Genomic DNA, 15,148 nt, shown 5'->3' with positions numbered 1-15,148 from the left:
GGATTAGCCATGCTATATTGCCCATAGTGTTAGATTCATTAGTCAGAGGGAAATGGGTCTGGGTGGGTTACTCTTCGGAGGGTCGGTGTGGACTTGTTGGGCCGAAGCGCCTGTTTCCACACTGTAGGGAATCTAATATCATCTTTATAAAGATGACTATGAAGTTATCTTCAATTCAAGAAGCCATACAACCATATTTCTCATAGTCCCAGAATCTAGTGGAGCAGAAAGAACCTTCTCCCTGTTTCATTGAGCTACAAATTAATATACAAGACCACCCTTATCTCTCATCCCAAAGGAACAAATCCACTGTCCATTCAGTCCTCATCACTCCATTAAGAAAGATGCATCCTCCCAGATCCCATCATCTCCCTTCACTCCCCAACTCTTCTTTCTTCTACTCCTTTACCAATTCCTCATTTTTTTTTCCCAATTCCTCCTCCACTGCTCGCCTTCTGTTCCCATCATCTCTCCTCCTTCACCTCATCCCTCTTGATGGTAACGGGCTACCTTATATCTCCCAAACGTTTTGCTACTACTTATGATCATCATGAGTACCTTTCATAATAGAAATAACTGGCTCAGATTTACCAACAGCCACACAGTCATTTCTGCAGGGAAGATGGGATCTGCACATTTGGGATCTTGCAGTGTCCCTGATGAGGTTACCTTGGAGGGAATTAATCAGGAAGTTGAAGATTCTGATGGGCAATTCTCCTGCGTTGGGATCCTTATGAAAAGATCCATTTAAATTGGAGACGGAATACAGTAAAGGGCATGGTTTAACTTCCTCAACCATCCTGCATGACTAAGAACCCACTAAATTTCAGGAATACCCTGCATTTCTGAAGGAGCCATGATTGGAATCTCCTGGCAGAAAAGCTGAATTGAGTCGTAATGGTGAAAAACATGAGCAGGAATTGCAATTTGATTGTAATTGTAACTACTTGGAAAATGCAGCCAGTCATTTCCAAATAGACAAAATACTTTATGTGTCATTAATCTAAATGAACATTTTTGTACCAATATGGTATTGGGTGTGGCAAGGGGAAATTCATGCTCAAGTCAAACGAATTTTGTACTATGCAGTTTTTATATTTGGGTTTTATTAAGACAAAATTACATCTTAACAATTCATAAAGCTCAAACGCTCTTCAGATATAGCCCATGTTTAGAAAATTGTAAGCTCAAAGGACCTGATACAAAAATTCACGTACCATTATGATGTGTAATTGATACTCTGCTCACAACACAAAATAGTGATATACCAATGGCTGAATTTTCCTATGGTCAAACAGACAATATTCCAGCATAGATGAAAATTGCACTTGGGACACAGTGGAATTTATTATAGCAGACTCCCAAGAAATTGCCTGTGAAACTGAATATTCCATTGGTCAATTCCCCTATATCTGGAACCCTCTGACAATCTTTATTTAAATCAGACAATTTGTAGGGTTCTGTTTAAATTAAGGAAATAGCTATTCAGGAAAACTTAGGCTAGTAATCACACAATTTAACCCCCAAATTAATGATTAAACTGACCCTGTATTTACCTTACTCACCCCTAACTGCATCTCTTTGACAGCACTTGGACTCCCCCAGACCCTTAATCAATAAGCCCTTTCCCACTCCTGATTCGCACTCCACTATATCTGCCCTCAATTCGATACTCTTAGCCTCCTTCCGCACCTGAACTGCCATCCCTTACCACCAGACCTGACACTCCAACTCAACCCCCAAAACCAGCTACCCTGACTCGATTCCTACCACTCATCGGGACCTAAACATTACATCACTTATCTTGCTGCCTGGCACCGTATTCACTTGACACCGAACCCACCTCTCATTTGACATCCCATTTGGCAACCTACCCCTGGCAGCCTACTACCTACCCAACTAGGACACCAATCCCTAGGCCCCTAACCTCACACTTCCCTTATATATTTATTGTTTAACAGCAACTGTTAAAAGCAACTGTCTGAGATTCTGACTCTTTAAGCTCTGGAACGCTACAGCTATGAAAAGGGTCGTGATTTTTTTTCTCTCTCTGAAAGAACTGTCAGAGTGAAAGCACAGCACCACCTTACTGAAGGGGCCCTGAATGAAATCTACTCTCAGAAATACAAGTTCTCTCCTTTCATAAAAAAGGAGGGACAGAGTTGCATCTGTGAGAGATTGTCACTTCTCAGAAAATCCGGACCCTAGCATACCCAAACCTCTGTAGAACACAATCCATCTATTACATGACCTAATGAAGCATTAAGCATTTTAGAAATCTGGGCTTTCTGCTCAGGATTCTTAGGTAACTGTTGTCAATTCTGATTTGTTTTTCAACCAGAAAAGTGACAATAATCTCTTGAATCCTTCCAACTAATTACGGATCGACAAATTCAAACTGTATGGCCATGACAGAGAGATATCACATTATATTTTCCATCAGTAGTGTTGCAGTAATACTGGATAAAAGAAATGCCAGCAAATGCCTGAAATGCAGTAATTCAAAACTGGCAGAACCTGCAAGATAAACTGCAGCAGCCAATAGTTGAAATGCATTTTTTTCTTTTACACTGAATCTTTTTTTTAAATAACCTTAAATGCAATTTTTATTTTTCACTCCTGTAAGAACTTATTTGTTTCTCACACTTCATCTTACAAGAACGCTTGTCACTTTCTCAAAAGATAATTTACAACACTTAGCAAAAGTAAAACCAAGATAGTTTTCATTGGGATATCAGTTCATGGGACTGTTTCAAAAGTTGCAAAAAGGCCAACAGAAGCCTTTAAAACGATTAAAGTGGTGAGTTCAAAAATGGAAGTTAAAGGTAGAACAGCACTCACCCATTGAGGAGTCATGTATTGGTCGCCGACGGGAATTATTGCTGGAATATGGATAATACTGTGAGCCAGGCTTGGTGCCTGTAGGTGATATGGCACCTGGACTGCCTATACCTATGTCAGGCCCAAGGAGACTTGACTGTAAATAAAAAAAAAAACAAATTGTTAGGATAATCTGTTTGTTTTTATTGTCTGACAGTAGCTAGTCTAGAACTAATTCATAATTTTACTGCTTCATTTGACTGTTGTATTCATTCTTCAGACAGTACTGGACCCACTGACCAATTCCATTATGACTACAAGTTTATGTCATAGGATCTGCAATGATGGGAGGAGGAGAAGATTATGGCAACATCAAGATGAGACTTTTTGCCCCATTAAACAAATGTTAATTGCTTTCAGAATTATGTATTGCTCTTTCTTTGATGATCCTTTAGTCTGTACTCTGAATAGCTAACTATTCAAATGTTAGAATGCAATAAGATCTAAATAAAAATTGTAGTGCCTTTATTTAACATGGTATACAAGACCGGTGAGCTGCAGATGGAGATAGTTATATGGGAAAAATGGTGTGGTGATAACAAAGGCCTGGCTTTAAAAAACGAAGGTCGGACTTGGTCCTAAATAACCCTGGAGAAAAGAATAAAGAACAAAGAAAATTTACAGTCCAGGAACAGGCCCTTCGGCCCTTCAAGCCTGAGCCGATTGGTGCAGGAATGAAGAAAAAAAATGAAAGAAAATGCGTTGGCAATATTGATTGAGGTGAATTCGACAGTACTGGAGAGAGAGAGGGTCCATCATTGTGTGGTCAAAGACAGTATAACTATTGAGATAGAGTGAAGAAGAAATGGAAGTACTGCAACAGAATTGAGTTGAATACTGCAACAGGACCACCATCTAACTAGGAAGGATATAGAGTTAAGTTATCTTCGTGGAGCAGTTGGGAGAGAGCACATCCTGAGTAAGACAGAGAGAGTGTGTGTGTGTTTGAGACTTTGGAGCACAGTGAGAATTTGATGCAGAGGGAAATAGGCGCTTTTTGCTGTTTTTTGTGTTCATAATTTTTAAGGACTACCTTCTACAGTACTGAAGAGCAGGGAATAAGAGCCCCAGAGTAAGTGATAGTATTTGATATTATGCATCTTCCAAAAAGTTTAATTTAAAGGGTAAGTCACGTCTGGGAAGTTCAAGTCCATGCTGTGCTCTTCTGCTCCAAGTGGGAAGCTGAGAACGTTTCCAGTGTCTGGGCCAGCATGTGTGCGCGGAAGCATCTCGAACTGCAGCTCCTGGAAGCCTGGGTTTTGGAACTGGAATTGCAGTTGGGAATAGTGTTGTGGATACTGAGAGGTGGTCACACTGCAGGCAAGGAGGGAATGGGTGAGCACCATGCACAATAAGAAGAGTAGGCAGGCAGTGTAGGAGTCTCCTGTGCCTATTCCCCAGCAAAACAGACATTGTTTGGATACTGTCAAGGGAATGGCCTACCAGGGGAAAGCAGCAACAATCAAATTTCTTTGCAGAATGGTTGGCTCTGCTGCATAGCGAAGGAGTAAGGTAAAGTTTGCCATAGCCCAAGAGGACTACAGGGCTGCTCTCTCATTAGAGAGATACGACTGATGTAGTTTAATCCGAAGGTGACCACACCTCAGGCCAGGGGAGAGATTGATAAGGCAGGACCCTTCATGGTGTCCTCAGACAGTATGGGATCTGAACTCATGATGTGGATGTCACTCTGCATTGCAAACCAACCATCCAGCCAACTGAGCTAACCAACCCCAAGGGGAGGAATGAAAGGTATGGGAATGCGATAGTTATAGGGAATTCAATTTTAAGGGATTTAAATGAGATTCTAGGATGGGGGGAGGAGTTCAACGACAAGAACAAAACATAGAAAGGGGTATAAGAAAAGATATAGGCAGAGAAATCACAGGCCAGGGTATCAGGGTCACAGTGGAAAAAAATAGTGGGAATGGGACGAGTTATGTTAAAGAGACAAGTCTTAAGTGTTGTAGGTTAATGTGGAGAGCACTGACAATGAAGTGGGTAATGTAATCACACAAATAAATTAAAACAAGTATGATATAGTTAGGATTACAACAGACAGAGTTGGAGGGTGACCAGGTATGGAAAGTGAAGACCCAAGGGTATTCAGTACTTAGGAAGGACAGACAAAAAGGAAAATCCTATGTTGTTGCATTTTGGTTAAACAGGCTGTTAATACAGCAGAGGAAGGGATACTAGGTCTGATGATGTGGAATCTGTATGGGTAGAGTTAAGAATCACCAAGGGACAAAAAAACATTTGTGAGGGTTGTGTACAGAGTCCAAACTGTCAGGGTGTTGTTGGAAATGGCATTAAACAGGGGAAAAAAAAATTAAAAAGAAACTTCTGTATTTATGGGTGATATTAATCTGAAATAGTACTAGATTCAACAGACATAAAAATTGGCCAGGAAAAAACAACAGACCTGAAGATCGATAGCAGTTTACAATTTAGCAAAGGAGGATAAAGGGATTGATTAAGAAAGAAACAATACAGTATGCGAGTAAACTTGCAGGGAACATGAAAATTGACCAAAAATTACAAAATGTATATGAAGAGACAAAGATCAGTGAAGACATATGTACAGTCAGTTCCAATATAACGTGATATTTCCATTCCTGGGCAACCCTGCGTTATAAGAAAATCGTGTAACTGCAGCAACATTTAAAGTAATGAAGTTGGAATCACATTATAACCAATACAGGGAGCAAAAGTTTGCATTCTACAAATAATAGTCTGAATTCTTCAACCGTGTTACAGTAAATTCGTGTTGAAGGGTTTGGAGGGATATGGCCGAGTGCTGGCAGGTGGGACATCTGGTCGGCATGGACGGATTGGACCGAAGGGTCTGTATCCATGCTGTACACCTCTATGAACTAAATATTTGGACAGGATGTAAAGGGAGGAACAGTCACTTAGCACCATTTATATTGGAATTGTTAGTATTATCTGGATAGATACATGAATAGGAGGGATTTGGAGGGATGTGGGCCAAATGCTGGCAAATGGGGCTAGTTAAATTTGGGATGTCTGGTCGGAAGGGATGAGTTGGACCAAAGGGCCTGTTTCAATGCTGTATAGCTCTATGACTCTGTTAAAAATGTACAGAAGAAAAAAATCCACCAAACAGTTTAATCAGTACAAAAACTTTGAGAAAGTATAATCTGGGATAAAATAAACAAATAGTCGTTTAAACAAGTGTGGATTAATTAAGGGCATTCAAATTTGATTTATAAAGGCAAATTGTGTTTAACTTGACTGATTTTGTTTTGAAATAGATGGTTGCTTAGGGTGATGTATACATGGATTTTCAAAAGGCACTGATAAAGGGTCATTCATTAGACTTGCCAGGAAAGTAGAAACCCATGGAATAAAAGAACAAAGGCAACATGTATACAAAGTTGGCTGAGTAAGTTGAAATAAGGGTTATGTACATTGCTTGTAGGACTGGAGGATGTCATATAGTCTGGTTTCCCATAGGTCAGTAGTGGGAATTCCGCATTCCTTAATATATACTAATGACCTAGATTTGATGCACAGAATAGAATAGTAAAAAAATTGCTGAGGACACAAAATTGTGAACTGTGATGAGGATAGTGATAGATTTTTAGAGAATATAATCAAACTTATGCAGAAGAAATGCGGAGAATTGTGAAGGGATGCAGTTTGGTAAAATCAGTGAGCGAGATATTACAAAATATGGGTAGCATTAGAGAGGAAGTGAAGGACCAGAGAGACTTGGAGGAATATACGCAAAATTTGTTGGAAGTGGCAGGGTTTGTTAAGACAGTGGTAATAAAAGATATCTGGGATGCTTAGATTTTATAGATGGTGGCACAGATTGAAAAAGCAAGCTGGTTACAATGAATTATAACAAAACACTACTCAACTGCAGCATTAGATTAGATTAGATTCTCTACACTGTGGAAATAGGTCCTTCGGACCAACCAAGCTGACTTGTAACCCACCCAGACCCATTTCCCTCTGACTAATGCACCTAGCACTGTGGGCAATTTAGCATGGCCAGTTCAGCTGACCTGCACATCTTTGGGCTCTGGAGGAAACTGGAGCAACCGGAGGAAACCCACGCATACATGGAGAGAACGTGCAAACTCCACAGAGACAGTCACCCGAGGCTGGAATCGAACCTGGGACCCTGGTGCTGTGAGGCAGCAATGCTAACCACTGAGCCACCGTGCCGCCCAAATCTCCAGTCCTAACCATCGTACGGAGAAGGCAGGTGAGGTTTTAGAAAGGATGGTTCTAGATTTGACAAACTTTGGTTCTATGAATAAAACTGGAAAAGCTAGGGCAACTCTGCGAGAAGGCTGAATAGAGCTATTTGAAATCAGGAAGGATCATGACAGAATTGATAGTGAGAAACTTTTCCCTTGATAGGTGAATTGAGAAGTCAAGGACACAAATTTCAGATGATTTGCAGAAGAAAGAATGGCGACATGAGTAAAAAAAATTTTTTTTTAAATGCAATGAATAGTCAGAACCTGGAAAGTAATGCTCAAGAGGGTGATGATTGCAAATTTAATTGCAGTTTTCAGAAGTTAATTGGGTAAGCGCCTGAAGAGATAAAGTGCAGAGATTTGAGGAAAGATTGGTTGAGTGGGACCAGCTTAATAAACTGGAGGGAGCTAGCGCAGACAATAAATGCTTTCCTCTACAATGTAACCATGACTAACAATACACAACCTTCTCCAGATAAACAGTAGAAAGGCTGAAGCCAAAGCCCTTGACACAACTAGAATGGCTCAGCATCAATTAGAATCGCCATCTCCCTGTCTACTACTGCTTTAGGGTAGAGATAGACTTCATAACTTCAGCATTTGACTCAAACTCAAGAAACCAAGTTTCTGACCTACATCCTTCACATCACAAAGAATATTTATTTCCACTGCTGCAACATTATTCACCTCAGGCCATCCACTACTGATACCTCCACACTTGCTTGACCAAATGAAAGCTTGAAATCCCATATAGCCTGCTACAAGACATGTCCAACCCTTCTACTGAAATCTGCAGAAGGAAAGGTGAGGCATGGGGACTTGGATTCAACCAGCAGTAGGTAAACAATGAAGTCCCTTGAGTACTTGGTTAATGCTAGTCATGCCCATTTGGATTCTTCAGCCGGTGTACAGATTATGCATTAAGCCAGGAGGCATTCCGAGAAACAACACTGACTCAAAGCAGCTCATTAAGTAGCCACAGGAACTGGATATTCCAATCAGCAACAGAGGCAATGCAGTAACCATAGCAGAAACCTGGTAATGCTTCCCCCTCTACTGACCCTGACTCTTCTAAACATTCTTTTTGCTCCCATTCATGGACAGTGATCAGAAATGGAGACTTCCTCACACCTCTATACATGATTCAGTACTGCTCAACTCTGACAATTAAAGCTGGTGCATAAGTCCAGGTTTCTGAATGTTTATGATAACATCATGATGTCTCAGTTTGATCAGAAAATGAAAAAAAGACAGAATGAAACAATTTGATCTCGATACATAACATTTATCGTGAAATAGTTCTTCACTGCACCTGACTGCATGATCGTAAATCATTCGGTTCAAAAGAACCCTACAAACAAGGACCAACCCAACTTCTATTCAAGTTGACATTGCTCTGAGTTGATCTAACTGAACAACAGTGTAATGCACAAGATTTTGAGATAAATGCAAGCAAAAAAGACCACTTGGTTGAATCTGACAGAAAAGGGAAACCCAAAGCCTTCCATGAGCACATCAATTGTAATAGTGTGATAAAAAGAGGAGTAGTGCTAGTTAGGGACCAAAAGTAGATTTTACACATGAAGATAGTAAGCAGGGCTAAGGTGTTAAAATGAAGCTTGGTATCTATCTTAACCTCTGATGCAGATGCTGCCCAGCCCACAGTGAAGGAGAAGACAACTCATTCACTAGAAGAGTGTAAATTTGATAAGGAGGATGATGGGCTGTCACTACTTAGGTATCATGACCGGATGAGATGTATCCAAAGGATACTTAAAGAAGTGACAGCGGGGATGCAGAGGCACTGTCAGTAATCTTTCAACATTCCCTGCACTTGGGGGTGGTGCAGAGGATTGGAGAATTGCAAACTTCAAACCTTCATTCAAAAAACATTGTAAAGATCGACCCAATAATTACAAACCATTCACGTGAACTTCAATAGTGGACAAACTTTGAAAAAGTTATTTAGGATAAAATTAATATCACATGAAAAAAATGTGTGGAACAGTCAATGTGGATTTGTTAAAGGAAAATCATGTCTAACTAACTTGCTGGAGTTCTTTTTATTGAAAAGGTAAACAAAGGCTTAACGAGGACAGGGTTGTTAATGTAACGTACATAGACTTCCAGAAGGCGATTAATACAGTGCCACACAATTTGTCAGGAAAGTAATAGGTCATGGAATAAAAGGGACAGTAGTTATGAGAACACAAAGTTGACCAAATGATTAGAACCCACAGAATAATACTTCATGGGTACATTTTGGGCTGGAGGAAATTTTGCAGTGGAGTTCCCCAGGGGCACTTTCTTTTTCTAATATATATATATATAAAATGATTTGTATGTTGAAGTGCAGAAGACAACTTCAAGGTATGCAGAGAATGCAAAACTTAGAAGAATTGTAAATGGTCAGGAAGACAGTGTACAACTTCAAGATGACATTGACAATTTGATGGAATGAGTGGATTGGTGGGCAGATGATGTTCAATACAGACAATTGTAAGATGTTACACCTCAGTACAAAGAACATGGGAAGACAGTGTAAAACACAAGTACTATTCTAGAGGGTGTGCAGGAGCAAAGACACCAGGTGTGCATGCAAAAGTAATTAAAAGGTGACAAGATAGGTAGACAGAGCTATTCAAAAAGTGTAGGCTTCATTAATTGGGAAGGTAAAAACAATGACTGCAGATGCTGAAAATCAAATACTGGATTAGTGGTGCTGGACGAGCACAGCAGTTCAGGCAGCATCCAACGAGCAGCGAAATCAACGTGTCGGGCAAAAGCCCTTCATCAGGAATAAAGGCAGTGAGCCTGAAGCATGGAGAGATAAGCTAGAGGAGGGTGGGGGTGGGGAGAGAGTAGCATAGAGTACAATGGGTGAGTGGGGGAGGGGATGAAGGTGATAGGTCAAGGAGGAGAGGGTGGAGTGGATAGGTGGAAAGGAAGATAGGCAGGTCGGACAAGTCAAGGAGACAGTAACTGAGCTGGAAGTTTGAAACTAGGATGAGGTGGGGGTAGGGGAAATGAGGAAGCTGTTGAAGTCCACATTGATGCCCTGGGGTTGAAGTGTTCCGAGGCGGAAGATGAGGCGTTCTTCCTCCAGGCGTCTGGTGGTGAGGGAGCGGCGGTGAAGGAGGCCCAGGACCTCCATGTCCTCGGCAGAGTGGGAGGGGGAGTTGAAATGTTGGGCCACGGGGCGGTTTGGTTGATTGGTGCGGGTGTCTCGGAGATGTTCCCAAAAGCGCTCTGCTAGGAGGCGCCCAGTCTCCCCAATGTAGAGGAGACCACATCGGGAGCAACGGATACAATAAATGATATTGGTGGATGTGCAGGTGAAACTTTGATGGATGTGGAAGGCTCCTTTAGGGCCTTGGATAGAGGTGAGGGAGGAGGTGTGGGCACAGGTTTTACAGTTCCTGCGGTGGCAGGGGAAAGTGCCAGAATGGGAGGGTGGGTCGTAGGGGGGTGTGGACCTGACCAGGTAGTACCGGAGGGAACGGTCTTTGCGGAAGGCGGAAAGGGGTGGGGAGGGAAATATATCCCTGGTGGTGGGGTCTTTTTGGAGGTGGCGGAAATGTCGGTGGATGATTTGGTTGATGCGAAGGTTTGTAGGGTGGAAGGTGAGCACCAGGGGCGTTCTGTCCTTGTTACAGTTGGAGGGGTGGGGGTCTGAGGGCGGAGGTGCGGGATGTGGACGAGATGCGTTGGAGGGCATCTTTAACCACGTGGGAAGGGAAATTGCGGTCTCTAAAGAAGGAGGCCATCTGGTGTGTCCTATGGTGGAACTGGTCCTCCTGGGAGCAGATACGGCGGAGGCGGAGAAATTGGGAATACGGGATGGCATTTTTGCAAGAGATAGGGTGGGAAGAGGTGTAATCCAGGTAGCTATGGGAGTCAGTGGGTTTGTAAAAAATGTCAGTGTCAAGTCGGTCGTCACTAATGGAGATGGAGAGGTCCAGGAAGGGGAGCGAGGTGTCAGAGATAGTAATTGGGACACAGAGTACAAGAGCAGGGGGGTTACGATGAAATGATATAGAACACCAGTTAGGTGTCAGTTGTAGTACTGTGTCTAGCTCTTGGCATCACAGTTTAGACGGATGTCAATGTATTGCACAGAGTCCAGAAGAGGTTTACAAGAATAGTGCCAGAGATAACAATTATAATGATGGATTGGTGAAGCTGCTCTCCCTGACGGCAAGATGACCGAGGGGAGGTTTGATAGAGGTTTTTGAAAGACCTCCATGAGACGTCTGGACAGAGTAAATGTGGAGAATTGGGTCTGGGCTCATAAAAAGATTGATAACCAGAGGGCATAGTTTAAATTTGATTTGCAAAATAAGTAAATGCAAGTTGAGGAAAAATAAATCTTGCTCATGCAGCAAGCAGTTTGGATTTGGAATACACTGCCTGGAAGTGTAATGGAAACAAGTTCAATTTCAGGTACTCAAAAGGGCATTGGATGAGCATTTAAATCGGTCAAGTGAAACTCTTTTCCATTATACTGGTTCTATGATTTTTTTTCACTCATGTGGCCAAACTGAAAAGCCTACGCTCTCCAGCTTCCAACTGACTCTCAAATGACTGAAGTTTTTGTTACCACGATTTGACCTGGAACCATACTCCACATATTGAGTACTCTACTGCAAAGAAGTTGGTTTATTTAAAATTCACCTTTCATTAATTTGAAACTGTGCTCCACTCCTTTATTTTCTTTAAGTGGTATTTAGGATAGTTAGCTGTCGGTCGAAATGCAGAGCATTGTCAACAGTATGGTTTAACTCCCACACTGCCTGAGGTTAATGTGATGGTCTCACCTTCTCAACCTCTTCCCTTGGCTGAACCATGCTGACCCTCAGCTTGCACCACCACCCATCACCTCTCTACAATAAGAAAGCAGCTCTATGGTTTCGTAAGAAAATGGCATGTGTTGTTGGGCAGGATTTTTGCAGAGTCAGTCAGACTCCACAAATCATTAAAAATAGGAGTCCTTAAGCAGAACTTAACTGCATACCTTTTTTAAAATTGCACATTATTTCTTGGAATGTGAACACTGATGGCAAAATCAAGGTTTGTGGTTCATCCCTAATTGCCACAATTCAGGGGCTTACTAGGCTAATTCAGGTACATTTAAGGGTCAATCACACTGTCGGTATGGAGTCACATGTAACCCAGAGCAGTTAAGAAGAGGATTTTGTTCCCGAAAGCACAGATCTGAGCCAAATTATTCTTTTTTCGTAGTAACGGTTCAACATTACTGAGCCCAGTCTTCAATTAAAAAAAAATTATTAACTGGATTCAAAGTCCACTCGCTGTCATAGTGGGATCTGACACCAAGCCCCTAAACCACTGGCTCAATGGCTGCTTTATGGACACACAAAGGAAATATTAATCTCACTTCACCAGAAACATTCAGATTTCTGGCGCATCACATTTTTCTTGGGGGCGGGGTGCACTTCAACATCATCAAAGTGCAAAGTGTGAGTCATGAGATTATGCAGAAGGTAAGTTTGTGTAGGGTAGAGAATGTATATTTGAGAGGCCTTTAAAAGTGAAAAATGTACACAGATGGCAGCTATAAGGAAGAGTAAAAACTATCAGACACCCAATGCTGGCCTGTACTGACTGGCCATCTGCTTTAGCAAAAGGAAAAAACAAATTACCAATGGCATCTATTCCTGTAATTTCAATTGACTTCATTGTTGACATTCCCCAAAGTCTATTACTATAGCTGAGTCTATTATAAATGTTTAGCTGAGTTCATAACGTCCAAACTCATGTATTGCAGTAGGTGTGGGGGTTTTGCCGAGTTCACATTTTGACAGTTAAGCGAAGCGAGTAAAAAGATTTGCCATTTTTGATGAGTTTAGCAAAAGGAATCTTGTTTGTTTTGCAATAGATTGATGACTTCTGGAAAGTTAAGATGTTAAATGGGTATTGTGAGTGAAAGCTCTGAAGTTGTGGATTTGTTTGCTGAACTGGTGAGTTTTTCTGCAAATGTTTCATTGCCTTGCTAGGAAACATCATCAGTGTGTCTTTGATAAGGTGTTGGTGTTCTGTCCCACCTGTTACTTATCCATCCCTGTTTCTTGGTACTTCCGGTTCTGTATTGGAGTGGTTTTCATCCGGGATCCAGTTCAAAATGTCTACTGATTGAATTATGGTTGGAGTGCCAAGCTTCAAGGAATTCTCTGGCATATCTCTTTTTCACCTGTACTAAGATGGTTACATCATCCCAACTGAATTTGTATCCTATGTTGACTGTGTGGTTGGAAATGAGTGTGTACTGATCAAGTCTGGCAGCAGCGAGCTGATGTTCGTGCACTCGTATGATCAGTTTTCTTCCTGTCTGCCTTATATAGTGCTTTTCACAGTCCTTGCACGGTATCTTGGAGATAACGTTCTTCCAGTTGGATGAGAGTGTTGGGTCTTTAACCTTTGTGAGGAGCTGGTGGAAAGTGTTTACTGGTTTACCAGGCCACTAAGATTCCCAGGAATCTGAGGAGTCAGGTGGTTATCTTTGAACTGTCTTTGATGTATGGTATGGTCACTACTGTGTCTGGTCTCGTAGTGTTTTCTTCTTTCGGTTTATCCCTTAAGAACCAAAGGATAGTGCAAAAACACTGCATCGGACAAACATCAAGAAAACTGACCATACGAGTGCAGGAGCATCAGCTCGCCACTGACTGACAGATATGACCAGTACTTTCTCATTTCCAACCACAATAAAGGACACAAATTCAACTGGGATGATGTAACCATCTTAGCCCACATGAGAGAATTCCTTGAAGCCTGACACTTCAACTGGAACTCAATCAATAGACACATTGAACTGGATCCTGTGGACAAACCACTCAGATACAGAACTGAAAGTACCAATAAACAGAGATGGACAAATATCAGGTAGGTCAAAGCACTTACATCTTATTAAAGATGCACGGATGATGTTACCTAGCGAGGCACCAAAACGTTTGCAGGAAAACACACAGCTCAGCAAACGAATCCACTACATCCACAACTCGAGCTACAAATCTTCTCAAAAGCTCAAAAATGAAAGGTCTATTACAATTTTTGAAGTTGGATTTTCATCTCCACATAACTCCTGAATTCTGCTCTTTGTGATCACTGAATAATTTACCATGTAGGTGCCAAAAGGATATGGAAGAATGGGGAGGACATGCAGGTTACAGAGGACATGGAGGTAACACAGGAGGGAATGAAGACCTTTAATATAGCTGGACCAAAGATTCAGATGACCAAGGTGGTCTTATCAGCCACCTTGACACTTGCATGCCCCCTAGGTGACACTAGCTAAGTTCGGTACCCATAGGGAGGCCTCAACCAGGACTTTGGGTTCATGTCACATTACAGGTGATCACCATTGCACTACACACACACACTCTCACATACACACGGACACAGGCGTGCACACAGATACCCACACACACCTTTATAGACACACACACTCCCACACTCTTGCACCCCCTCACAGACTTAAGACACTCTGCACTCACTACACACACACACACACTTTCTCACACTCACAAACCCCACCCCAGACAGACAGACACACACACACACCGACAAAGACCCACATGCACACATATATTTTGTGGGGTGAATTTGTACTTGCAGAGTTACATTGCACTTTGCTCAAAAACTGCATGAATTTATGTAAAACTCTTATCTCACTTTTTAGATTAGAATCAATCTAAACATCAGGTCATAGACAGAAAACACAGGGGACTAACACCTTCAACATATTGTCTAGCTATCACCATTGTTAACAGCTAACCAGAGAATGCAACTTTAAAAAAAGTTTTGTGATTTACACATGAAAGAAGTGAAACTATCACTGTATTCTAACAGATGAAAGGCTTAACAGACAATCAATTTTTTAATGTATAATTTCAGTTACATCACACTGCAAATTTTTGCTATAAATTCTGTGTTACGATCGAGCCCTCCACTATCACCTGATGAAGGAGTGTCGCTCCGAAAGCTAGTGTGCTTCCAATTAAACCTGTTGG

The 15,148-nt window shown here is 41.6% G+C and overlaps 1 protein-coding gene across 11 annotated transcripts in view; it reads right to left on the bottom strand.

Moving 5' to 3' along the window:
* LOC140479798 (transcription factor 4-like) overlaps positions 1-15,148 on the bottom strand; it is a 607,832-nt gene that overhangs the window by 227,614 nt on the left and 365,070 nt on the right. For all 11 annotated transcript variants that reach the window (XM_072574019.1, XM_072573999.1, XM_072574047.1 and 8 more), the window contains one exon: positions 2,842-2,977. In XM_072574019.1, the coding sequence (XP_072430120.1) occupies positions 2,842-2,977 (136 nt within the window). The remainder of the gene's footprint in view (positions 1-2,841; positions 2,978-15,148) is intronic.

The sequence above is a fragment of the Chiloscyllium punctatum genome, chromosome 1 (assembly GCF_047496795.1).
Source record: "Chiloscyllium punctatum isolate Juve2018m chromosome 1, sChiPun1.3, whole genome shotgun sequence".
Taxonomy (NCBI): Eukaryota; Metazoa; Chordata; class Chondrichthyes; order Orectolobiformes; family Hemiscylliidae; genus Chiloscyllium; species Chiloscyllium punctatum.
This window is presented reverse-complemented; position numbering and strand designations above follow the sequence as displayed.